General features: G+C 35.2%; 1 protein-coding gene across 7 annotated transcripts in view; it reads left to right on the top strand.

Moving 5' to 3' along the window:
- LOC138695076 (F-box/LRR-repeat protein 2-like) overlaps nucleotides 1-12,909 on the top strand; it is a 361,245-nt gene that overhangs the window by 74,507 nt on the left and 273,829 nt on the right. The window contains exon 3 of one of the 7 annotated variants that reach the window (XM_069819444.1): nucleotides 10,326-12,119. The exons of 5 other annotated variants lie outside the window; for them this stretch is intronic. In XM_069819444.1, the coding sequence (XP_069675545.1) occupies nucleotides 10,326-11,831 (1,506 nt within the window). In that variant the 3' untranslated portion in view covers nucleotides 11,832-12,119. One more of the 7 variants, XM_069819440.1, reaches the window with a different exon arrangement.

Here is a 12,909-nt window from a genome sequence, read left to right as displayed (position 1 = left end):
AGATATTGTATAATTTTTTTGGAAAGTTCAAATATTTTCCTCGGCTTGTTTTTTTTTTTTTTTATTGGGTTATTTTACGACGCTGTATCAACATCTCAGGTTATTTAGCGTCTGAATGATATGAAGGTGATAATGCAGGTGAAATGAGTCCGGGGTCCAACACCGAAAGTTATCCAGCATTTGCTCGTATTGGGTTGAGGGAAAACCCCGGAAAAAAAACCTCAACCAGATAACTTGTCCCGACCGGGATTCGAACCCAGGCCACCTGGTTTCACAGCCAGACGCGCTGACCGTTACTCCACAGGTGTGGACTCGGCTTGTTTTGACTAGTGTCAAACTACCGCATTTTTGCTACTTGACTGTTACATGTTATTGGTGAATTGACGTGTAACACTTCCAGGAAGATGAGAAAAATTTTCACCTACATTAAGCACTGTATTGTTTCAGTTTGCTCATCTAGACACCACGTTGGTGAAAGAAATTGCCTCTGGTAAATATTTTAATGACCTGTCAGACGAGCTGTTGGTTGAGATATTCTCATACGTCAGTATGGAAGACCTCGCTATGTCTGTACAACATGTAAGTGGCCGGTGGAAGGATGTGTCGCAAGATAATTCCCTATGGAAGAAGAAAGTGTTCAGCCCTGATATAAATACAACTGATGAAGAAATAGCAAGATGTCTGAAAAACATGCCATCACTGAAAGCCTATTGCCCCAAATGAGGAACAGATAGGAATATTATAAACATTTTGTGTCAGTATTGTAAGAACATTGATCATATAGAATTCACCTGGTCCCAGAGATTAAACAACATTTTAATGGAAAGAATTCTTGAAGCTTTTCCAAATATAGTGAATTTGAGTATTCCCCTTCCCCGTGAAACAAGGAATCAGTTAGAATTTGCACAACTGATTGGACAGTTTCAAAATCTGACCACATTAAATTTCACACAAAGATGTCCTGAAAATATCGCGGAGGGATCATTAATGGCGATAGCTAATGGATGTCCATCTCTACAGCACTTGGACCTCGGCTACTATAGGTTTCCAGAATCAGAAATTAGATACTTGTTGAAGAAAAGAGGACATCAACTTGTATATTTTAATCTTAATTGCTACATTTCAACAGTAGGACACGAACTATTATGCGAGTGCACCAATCTGAAACATTTAAAATATGAAAATGACAATGATGATTTACCTGGAACTTACATGGATCATTTATCAAAGCTATCGAAATTGGAAGAATTGAAACTGACTTATTTCAACGCCAACCAAACTAAGAATATACCCAATATATTTTACAATCAGTCTTTTTCCAAGTTAGTTCAATTATTTATAGGCTGCTGTGATGATCTTGATGCACCAGAGCTGACAGAGATTTTTACACATTGTGTAGAGCTGAAGGTCTTTCACATTATAGGCTACACTGGCTCAGGTGATGGTTTCAAGTATATTAGTAATTTGAAGCATCTTGAACAGCTTGAAATTGGTTATTGTGAATCTCTGTCAGACAAGTGTCTAGAATATATTGGTGCAGGGTGTAAAAATTTGAAGTACCTTGACTTTGGTTGCAAATCTCTGTCGGACAAGTGTCTAGAATATATTGGTTGAGATATTCTCATACGTCAGTATGGAAGACCTCGCTATGTCTGTACAACATGTAAGTGGCCGGTGGAAGGATGTGTCGCAAGATAATTCCCTATGGAAGAAGAAAGTGTTCAGCCCTGATATAAATACAACTGATGAAGAAATAGCAAGATGTCTGAAAAACATGCCATCACTGAAAGCCTATTGCCCCAAATGAGGAACAGATAGGAATATTATAAACATTTTGTGTCAGTATTGTAAGAACATTGATCATATAGAATTCACCTGGTCCCAGAGATTAAACAACATTTTAATGGAAAGAATTCTTGAAGCTTTTCCAAATATAGTGAATTTGAGTATTCCCCTTCCCCGTGAAACAAGGAATCAGTTAGAATTTGCACAACTGATTGGACAGTTTCAAAATCTGACCACATTAAATTTCACACAAAGATGTCCTGAAAATATCGCGGAGGGATCATTAATGGCGATAGCTAATGGATGTCCATCTCTACAGCACTTGGACCTCGGCTACTATAGGTTTCCAGAATCAGAAATTAGATACTTGTTGAAGAAAAGAGGACATCAACTTGTATATTTTAATCTTAATTGCTACATTTCAACAGTAGGACACGAACTATTATGCGAGTGCACCAATCTGAAACATTTAAAATATGAAAATGACAATGATGATTTACCTGGAACTTACATGGATCATTTATCAAAGCTATCGAAATTGGAAGAATTGAAACTGACTTATTTCAACGCCAACCAAACTAAGAATATACCCAATATATTTTACAATCAGTCTTTTTCCAAGTTAGTTCAATTATTTATAGGCTGCTGTGATGATCTTGATGCACCAGAGCTGACAGAGATTTTTACACATTGTGTAGAGCTGAAGGTCTTTCACATTATAGGCTACACTGGCTCAGGTGATGGTTTCAAGTATATTAGTAATTTGAAGCATCTTGAACAGCTTGAAATTGGTTATTGTGAATCTCTGTCAGACAAGTGTCTAGAATATATTGGTGCAGGGTGTAAAAATTTGAAGTACCTTGACTTTGGTTGCAAATCTCTGTCGGACAAGTGTCTAGAATATATTGGTGCAGGATGTAAGAATTTGAGACACCTCGGTATTCAATGTTGCTCATCAATGACAGACAAAAGCATAGAATTTGACTGTGCTGGATGCCCAAAACTGCAGTATCTCTGTATATGCCAGTGTCCTCTAATGACAGATGCTGTTATTGCAAGTGTAATAAAATGCAAAGAACTTACTGTTCTTCATTTGAAATGGTGTAATGGCATCTCTGGGTCAAACTTTCATATGATAACATCAAACCTTACTCATCTAAAAGAACTTGACATTTATGGTTGTGTAAATGTAGATTCTAAGATTGTGGCAAAGTTTCAGGAAGAGATGCCAGAAGTGAAAATTATAGGAGTGATCAAAAAGAAAGAATGATGAAGGAATAGACATCGATCTTGAGGATTCAACATTTTTTGCTAGTCACTTTCTGTAATGAAATTGCTGGGTTTAGTAAAAATAAAAGTTCAGAATTGTGTGTGATGGTGAGTCTGTAATAAAACTGTTCAATGACTATGAAGGATGTACAGTATGCAGTGTAATTTGGTTATACATCATTGAAGAGACTAAAAAAAAGATGTTGCTATAAGTGAATGTTGCTATCAGAAGGATTTATTGTAGGAAATATAATTAAATGAAGAAATGTATTCTCAATATTGGTATAATTTATTTTGTAAGTTTGTATACCTAGGTCTGTAGTACTACATTTTAAAGTATTTTACAGCATTTTTATATATTTATTATTTTTTTTAAATAAAAATGCTATACTGGTTTGTAGAAAATAATGAAATACAGAATTAAATACTATAATGTGCAATACTCAACATAATACTGTAACATTAACAACAATGTAACTTTATTATCTCTCAACAATAATTCCTTTCGACAATTCACCTTAAACGCTCTCGTCAACAATAGGATTTTCACTCAACACAGTATTCGTTATAGCACTCCACTGATGACAATGACAATTTACTTGGACTATTACGAACAACAATGAACTGTTAATTTTAACTAATATTTACAAAGCACTATTTACAAATCAGAACTGTCAGTTCTCAGTTCACAGTTCTTCTAGCTCAGTCACTCGAGTTCACAGTATCTCGAACCACAGGCCTTCAGAGACAGTCCACTGTACTCGAACTCAGGTCCCTCCAACTGCGGTCCACTGCACTCGAACTTAGGTCCCTCCAACTGCTGTCCACTGCACTCGAACTCGGGTCCCTCCAACTGCGGTCCACTGCACTCGAACTCAGGTCCCTCCAACTGCGGTCCACTGCACTCGAACTCAGGCCTTCGGATGCTGACACAGTTGCGGACGCACACTCGAGTCGAACTCCCGTACACAAGACTGGCTTGCTTGCTCTGGCTTACTCACTGACTGAATAAACTGAAAACTGCCCAAGTTCGCTCGCGTTTCTTCTTTTATAGCAAAATAATAGTTACGAGAAATTTCTACGTGTGTCCTCTCGAATTATCTGGCTATCTCCACTTCGGACAGACTTCTCTAGAAGATTCGGGAGGGTCCGTCCCCCCTTCACTCCGCAAGTACCAGCGTTTCGTCTGCCGCGCGCCCTGTTGGACGCGTGTTCAAACCCCGTTGCAGCTGTCACAATACTTATGTACAGTTGTCAAAAGAAAAAGTGGCCGCTCTCCAGAAACAAAGTTCCCTTCGGGTATCTTTGCTACAATTTGGAGACAGGCGATGTTACATGTTGTTATACCACGTTCCCTGATATCTACAGTTATAATTCAAGTATTCTTTGTGTTACTTAATAGCATAATGGTAGCATTCTGGCCTGTTATCCGTGAGGTCATACGTTCGAATACAACCTAGTGCTTTTTATGTTCTTTTTTGTTTTCTTTTTAGGACAGAGATACAAAATATACATAATTGCTCCTTTTGCTTTTATGATTATTTTAGTAATTAACATCAGATTCATGAATGTATTATGCCATGACTTTATCATTATTTCTTATGACATTATGGCTGCAACTGAAAAGAAAAAAAATATTTTATTCTCAACAAAAATCTGTTTCGTGACATATCCAAAGAAACTTACTGGCGTTTGCCTTAGAACATGAAAAAAATTAATCGTTCAAGAAAAAAAAAAAAGCCATGATTTAATATATTTACAGTAGTCTGTCTTCCCCACATCTCGATCACATCTTAAAGTCGAATGAGCATTGACTCGACTAGTCTTTTCAAATAGCGACAGTTCTTATGCTTCTATTCGTTTCTCTTCATTTCGTCGTAATGTCCACGTTTTTTCCCCATACAGTGCCACACTCTACACAAAACACTTCACTGGTCTCTTCCTTAGTTCTTTTTCCAGAGGTCCGCAAAAGTTTCTCCTTCTTCTGTTAAAAGCTTCCTTTGCCCATCTTTGCAGTTTTTTTTTTCTTGTGTTAACTTCCCATTGCTTTCCGCACACCACTGTCTCTTTCGAATGTTAATAGATCCCAGGGGCCCAAGCGTGGTGGTGAGAGAGTGGATTTGACTAATTGGGCCCTCCGGACTTCACCGAAATTCACTGTAAGGGTTAAATATTAGTTCTATCAGGATTTTTGATCTGATCAGATACTGGGAAATCCCAATTAACCTTTACCCCCCGCATCCTGGGTGAACTTCTACAAATCATCAGAAAATCTTGGAGGGGGACTGGGTCAATTTTTCCGCAAATGTTTCTTTACTTGTGCCCTCATAGTTCAGTCGGAAGAATGTCAGAATTTAGATGTAAACGTCTCAGTTTCAATTCCTCGTCACTCCTTTTCATGTTATTGTGTTTGAAAATAGTGTAATGTAATAATATAAAAAGAAAAAAACTAACACCAGTATTATGCAACTGTATTGTTCCAAACTTAATATTAAATTTATGTTATTTATGTCGCTAAAGAACGATAACAGAATATAAATGATAACTTGAATATTATTTATATCGCTAACAACGATAACAGAATATAAATAACTTCAATATTATTTATACAGGATCACTAAAGAATGATAACAATATAAATGATAAATATCGATTTGTTTAATTAATACAAGATATTATATAATACCGTATATAATTAATTATTTAAATAAAATAACCTACTTTACAAAGAAAATGGTTATTTATATTACAATAATTCTTATATAAAATCAGAGTATTTATATCGCTAAATAACGATAACAGAATATAAATTATAATTTGAATATTATTTATATCGCTAAAGAACGATAACAGAATATAAATGATAACTTGAATATCATTTATATATTTAAACAACGATAACAGATGACAAGTGATGACTTGAATATTATTTGTATCACAAAAGAACGATAGCAGTATTTAAATACCTTAAATATTGTTTATATCGATAAAGAACGATTTTATTTATTTATTTTTTTATTTATTTATTTATTTATTTAACCTGGTAGAGATAAGGCCATCAGGCCTTCTCTTCCCCTCTACCAGGGGATTACAACTACAATATTAAGAATACAATTACAATTGTGCTGGTTTAAACCTGATATATTAAGTAATAGAAGTAGAACCAAAGAAAAAAGTACGTACAACCAAAGACCTCTACTATACTATGAGCTCAAAATCAGAGAAAATGTAACACAGACCCTTATTTGGGTATATGTTTCAAATATTGAATATGATGGGAGAGTATATTATATGACCAATTGCATTCCTGTTTATTAACAAACTGTCTAATATTTTGTAAAGTTCAGATATTGTATAATTTTTTGGAAAGTTCAGATATTTTACAAGATTTCCTCGGCATGTTTTGACTAGTGTCAAACTACCGCATTTTTGCTACTTGACTGTTACATGTTATTGGTGAATTGACGTGTAACACTTCCAGGAAGATGAGAAAAATTTGCACCTACATTAGACACTTATTGTTTCAGTTTGCTCATCTTGACACCACGTTGGTGAAAGAAATGGCTTCTGGCAAACATTTTAATGACCTGTCAGACGAGCTGTTGGTTGAGATATTCTCATACGTCAGTATGGAAGACCTCGCTATGTCTGTACAACATGTAAGTGGCCGGTGGAAGGATGTGTCGCAAGATAATTCCCTATGGAAGAAGAAAGTGTTCAGCCCTGATATAAATACAACTGATGAAGAAATAGCAAGATGTCTGAAAAACATGCCATCACTGAAAGCCTATTGCCCCAAACGAGGAACAGATAGGAATATTATAAACATTTTGTGTCAGTATTGTAAGAACATTGATCATATAGAATTCACCTGGTCCCAGAGATTAAACAACATTTTAGTGGAAAGAATTCTTGAAGCTTTTCCAAATATAGTGAATCTGAGTATTCCCCTTCCCCGTGAAACAAGGAATCAGTTAGAATTTGCACAACTGATTGGACAGTTTCAAAATCTGACCACATTAAATTTCACACGAAGATGTCCTGAAAATATCGCGGAGGGAACATTAATGGCGATAGCTAATGGATGTCCATCTCTACAGCACTTGGACCTCAGCTACTATAGGTTTCCAGAATCAGAAATTAGATACTTGTTGAAGAAAAGAGGACATCAACTTGTATATTTTAATCTTAATTGCTACATTTCAACAGTAGGACACGAACTATTATGCGAGTGCACCAATCTGAAACATTTAAAATATGAAAATGACAATGATGATTTACCTGGAACTTACATGGATCATTTATCAAAGCTATCGAAATTGGAAGAATTGAATCTGAGTTATTTCAACGCCAACCAAACTAAGAATATACCCAATATATTTTACAATCAATCTTTGTCCAAGTTAGTTCAATTATTTATAGTCTGCTGTGATGATCTTGATGCACCAGAGCTTACAGAGATTTTTACACATTGTGTAGAGCTGAAGGTCTTTCACATTATAGGCTACACTGGCTCAGGTGATGGTTTCAAGTATATTAGTAATTTGAAGCATCTTGAACAGCTTGAAATTGGTTATTGTGAATCTCTGACAGACAAGAGTCTGGAATATATTGGTGCAGGGTGTAAAAATTTGAAGTACCTTGACTTTGGTTGCAAATCTCTGTCGGACAAGTGTCTAGAATATATTGGTGCAGGATGTAAGAATTTGAGACACCTCGGTATTCAATGTTGCTCATCAATGACAGACAAAAGCATAGAATTTGTCTGTGCTGGATGCCCAAAACTGCAGTATCTCTGTATATGCCAGTGTCCTCTAATGACAGATGCTGTTATTGCAAGTGTAATAAAATGCAAAGAACTTACTGTTCTTCATTTGAAATGGTGTAATGGCATCTCTGGGTCAAACTTTCATATGATAACATCAAACCTTACTCACCTAAAAGAACTTGACATTTTTGGTTCTGTAAATGTAGATTCTAAGATTGTGGCAAAGTTTCAGGAAGAGATGCCAGAAGTGAAAATTATAGGAGGGATAAAAAAGAAAGAATGATGAAGGAATAGACATCGATCTTGAGGATTCAACATTTTTTGCTAGTCACTTTCTGTAATGAAATTGCTGGATTTAGTAAAAATAAAAGTTCAGAATTTTCTGTGATGATGAGTCTGTAATAAAGTTGTTCAATGACTATAAAGGATGTACAGTATGCAGTGTAATTTGGTTATAGCATCATTGAAGGCCTAGAAAATGTTGTTGCTATAAGCGAATGTTGCTATCAGAAGGATTTATTGTAGTAAATATAATTAAATGAAGAAATGCATTCTTAATATCATTTGTATAATTTAATTTGTAATTTTATATACCTAGGTCTGTAATACTACATTTTAAAGTATTTTACAGCATATTTATATATTTATTATTTTTAGAAAATAAAAATGCTATACTGCTTTGTAGAAAATAATGAAATACAGAATAAAATACTATAATGTGCAGTACTCAAAATAACACTTATGTACTGTACTCGTCACACATTTAAGAATTCGGATCGAAATCTAATTTTTTTTTGCTTCTGTTTGGAAAATAGTACATCTGTAAATCATTCTGAATTGTTCTGTCACTATACCAAATTCATGGCACACATCAGCTTTCTTTTTATGACTCGATTTTAGTATAGGGTGACCAGATTTCCAAAATCAACATTTTATCTAAACATTCATTGTTACTTGTGTTTATATGATGTCAGTGAGCAATAAGGTCCAATTTTATTTATTTTATATTAATTACTGCTACACTGTTTACATTAAGTAAAGGTAAAGGTAAAGGTATCCCCGTAACATGCCATGAAGGCACTTGGGGGGCATGGAGGTAGAGCGCCATGCTTTCCATGACCTCGGCACTAGAATGAGTTGGTGTGGTCGGCACCACGCTCTGGCCGCCTTTTACCCCCGGGAAAGACCCGGTACTCAATTTTATAGGAGGCTGAGTGAACCTCGGGGCCGTTCTGAAAGTTTGGCAACTAGAAAAAATCCTGTCATCACCTGGGATCGAACCCCGGACCTTCCAGTCCATAGGTAGCTGCACTACCAACTGAGCTACCCGGCCGCTGTTTACATTAAGTAGGCTACAATAATTAGCCTAGCATGGATACTTGTCTTAGGTCATTGTAGAGAGTGTTTTATTTTGTAAATAGTCTGAATTAATTAGAATATTAAATATTTTATTTATTTTTCCCACAGCATATCTGTAATATTGACAATTAAAATTTGAGGAATTCTGGCCAAACAGTCACTGAGCTGAATGCGCCTCTTGTATAATGGCAGTTGACTTGAACATAAAAACGTCAACGTATATGCCTAACTTGGAGTCAGGCGACAAAGGGAAACATTGAAGGAGGAGGGTTCGGTCCGGTGCTGTGGATTGAATTCGGTGTAGCTCAGTGGTCAGAGCGCTTGGTACGTAGAACCAAGGACCCGGGCATTGGAGCGAATTTTTCTCCTCAAATATTAATTGAATTAATTAGGTTAACTTATCTCTTTAACAATACTTCAAGTTAATTGGACCTTACATCATATGGATGTCACTGTATTCTGAACTTGTTTCATAACAAACAATTTTTTGCCTCATATTACCTTTTAAGTATTTTAACATTCTCCATGAAGATCAACTGTGCAATCTGCATCATATTTCTGTGTGCTGAGGGGATACGCGATCTGGCATCAGAACTGGAATCCGGTGTGGCTTAGTGGATAAAGCGTCAGCATGTAGAGCCAGATTCGAGTCCTGGTGCAGGAGAGAATTTTTCTCTGTCCTATCCATCCTTCATCATTTAGAGATAATGCTACTCGGAAACCATTAGTCATGGAGAGGTCTAGTTATGCGCCATTTGTGTGTACAATTAAATGCATGTTGTTTAGAATATATCATTCCAGAATGTGACTTTTTAGTTCTGTACCCCTTTCAGTATGAAATCTGTAGTGAATGGAGCCCGCTTAGACTTAATGAATATGGGCACACTTAAATATTGAGTATATTAGTGGACCATAGTATATGATTGATTGGAATGATTGCATTCTTTGTTGCTAACAGAATGTATATTTATTTTTGGCAAAGTCATATAATTTTACAAGATTCCATCAGCATGTTTTGACGCTATAAAAATATTGGATTTTTGCTACTTAACAGTAGGCCATACATGTAAGTGGTGAATTGACGTGTACACATCCAGGTAGATGAGAAAGATATACACATAAGTTGGGCACTGTATTGTTTCAGTTTGCTCAACTTGACATCACGTTGGTGAAAGAAATGGCCTCTGATAAACATTTCAACGACCTACCAGATGAGCTGTTGATTAAGATATTCTCATACATCAGCATGGAAGACCTCGCAATGTCTGTACAACATGTAAGTGGCCGGTGGAAAGATGTGTCACAGGATAATGCCCTTTGGAAGAAGAAAGTGTTCAGCCCTGATGAAAAAACAACTGATGAAGAAATAGCAAGATGTCTGAAAAACATGCCAGCACTGAAAGCTTATTGCCCCAAACGAGGAACAGACAGGAATATTGTAAATATTTTGTGTCAGTATTGTAAGAACATTGATCATATAGAATTCACCTGGTCCCAGAAATTAAGAAACATTTTAGTGAAAAGAATTCTTGAAGCTTTTCCAAATATAGTGAATTTGAGCATTCCCATTCCACAGGAAAGAGGGAATCATTTAGAATTTGCACAACTGATTGGACAGTTTGAGAATCTGACCACATTAAATTTCACAGAACGAAGTTTTCAAAATATTGCAGAAGGAACACTAATGGCTATAGCTGATGGATGCTCTTCTCTACAACACTTGGACTTAGGCTACTTTGAATTTCCAGAGTTAGAAATTAGATACTTGTTGAAGAAAAGAGGGCATCAACTTTTGTATCTCCATCTTAGTTGCTATATTTCAACATTAGGACACGAACTGTTATGCAAGTGTACCAATTTGAAATATTTGAATTATGAAAATTCTAACAATGATTTACCTAGAACTTACATGGATCATTTATCAAGGCTATCGAAATTGGAAGAGTTGAAACTTTGTGAGTTCAAAGAAAACCAAACCAAGAATATACCTAATATATTTTATAAGCAATCCTTGTCCAAGTTAGTTAATTTAAGTATATATTTCTGTGATGGGTTTGGCACAGCAGAATTGACAGGAATTTTTACAAATTGTTTACAAATACAGTTCCTTCTCATTAGAGGTTGCATTGATTCAGGTGATGGTTTCAAGTATATTGGTAATTTGAAACAACTCGAGCACCTTGACATTGCTTGTTCTGACTGCCTGTCAGATAAGGGTGTGGAATATATTGGTGTGGGATGTAAGAATCTAAAGCACCTTGATATGGGATATTGTTTGTTATTGACAACTATGAGTGTAGAATATGTCTGTGCTGGATGTCCAAAACTGAAGTATTTAAGCATATGTGAGTGTCCTCTAATGACAGATGCTGTTATTGAAAGTGTAATAAAATGCAAAGAACTTACTTTTCTTGATATGAAATGGAATGATGAAATTTCTGGATCTCACTTTCATATGATACCATCAAACCTTACTCACCTGAAGGAACTCGATATTTATGGCTGTGAAAATGTAGATCCTAAGTGTGTAGCAGAGCTTCAGGAAGAGATGCCAAGACTGAAAATTGTAGAAGTTATTAAAGAAACGGAAAATGAAGGACTAGAAATAGATCTTGAGGATTCAAGATTTTTCACCAGTCACTTTGTGTAATGTGATTGATTCATTTACTAAAAAACGTTAAAAATTATTATCTGTGATAAAGTTGTTCAATGACTATGAATCATGTACATTTACTGGCTAGTATGAGGAGTTTCCAATAGCAACAGAAATGCCAGCAGAGAAATATAGTGATTCTATTGCTTAAATTATTTCCATTATGAAATATTGGTATTATAATTTATTACAGTCTGTAATAATAATAGCGAGCTTCGTATATACATTTGAAATTCTATAAGTGGCTGTACCATTGTTACTGGCATTAAAAAATTGTTTTATGTTGGTGCGTCTTTGATTGTTAAGGGGAGAGGATGGTATTTTTTAAAACTTTTTTCCTATTTGGTATAAAATATTAATTTTTTGTATGTAGAGAGCTCATAGCTGTAGCAACTCAACCAAAAATAAATATTTTGAGAAAAAAAAATTATTTGGGGGCCCAGATTTGAAAAAAATATACCCTATGCAGGATTTCACTAAAACCGATATATCTAAACCATTTTTAAAGATAGATTCATCCAGTTTTTTGCAATGTACTTGCCAAAGCATGCTCTACAAACTGTCTGTAACAGAATTTTGATATTAGTCCCTACGTTTGTAAAATAAACAATTAAAATTTGATAACACTTTTCTGATTTTCTTTCTTGCAAACAAACGGACGTATTTTTAAAATGAATTCAATTAACAAAATTCTGTTACAGAGAAAAGTTTCCTAATAGTCTAAAGAAAGTTTGTTCTAAATTTCATGCATGTATCTTTAATAGTTCAGAAATTATATGCATTTTTGTCTGGGAATGTAGCAAAAAAAATGAAGTTACTGGAAACCAATAAAAGGGGGCGTGTGATTTAAAAATCCATAGCGCAGGGAGTTTAAAAATAACTTCTCAACATCCGATAAGGGCACAAATACCCACAAAATGGTATGCAATACATTTCACCCATATGAAAGAGTATTTTAAAGAAAAAAAATTTTTTTTTTTTTTTGAAAATTTAATTTACCAGAAACAACAATAAAAGTGGGCGAGTGATTTAAAAATCCATAACGCAGGAAGTTTAAAAATGGCGACTCAACATC

This window comes from Periplaneta americana, chromosome 2 (assembly GCF_040183065.1).
Source record: "Periplaneta americana isolate PAMFEO1 chromosome 2, P.americana_PAMFEO1_priV1, whole genome shotgun sequence".
In the NCBI taxonomy this organism is placed as follows: domain Eukaryota; kingdom Metazoa; phylum Arthropoda; class Insecta; order Blattodea; family Blattidae; genus Periplaneta; species Periplaneta americana.
The sequence above is the reverse complement of the archived record's forward strand: the minus strand, read 5'-3'. Positions and strand labels throughout refer to the sequence as shown.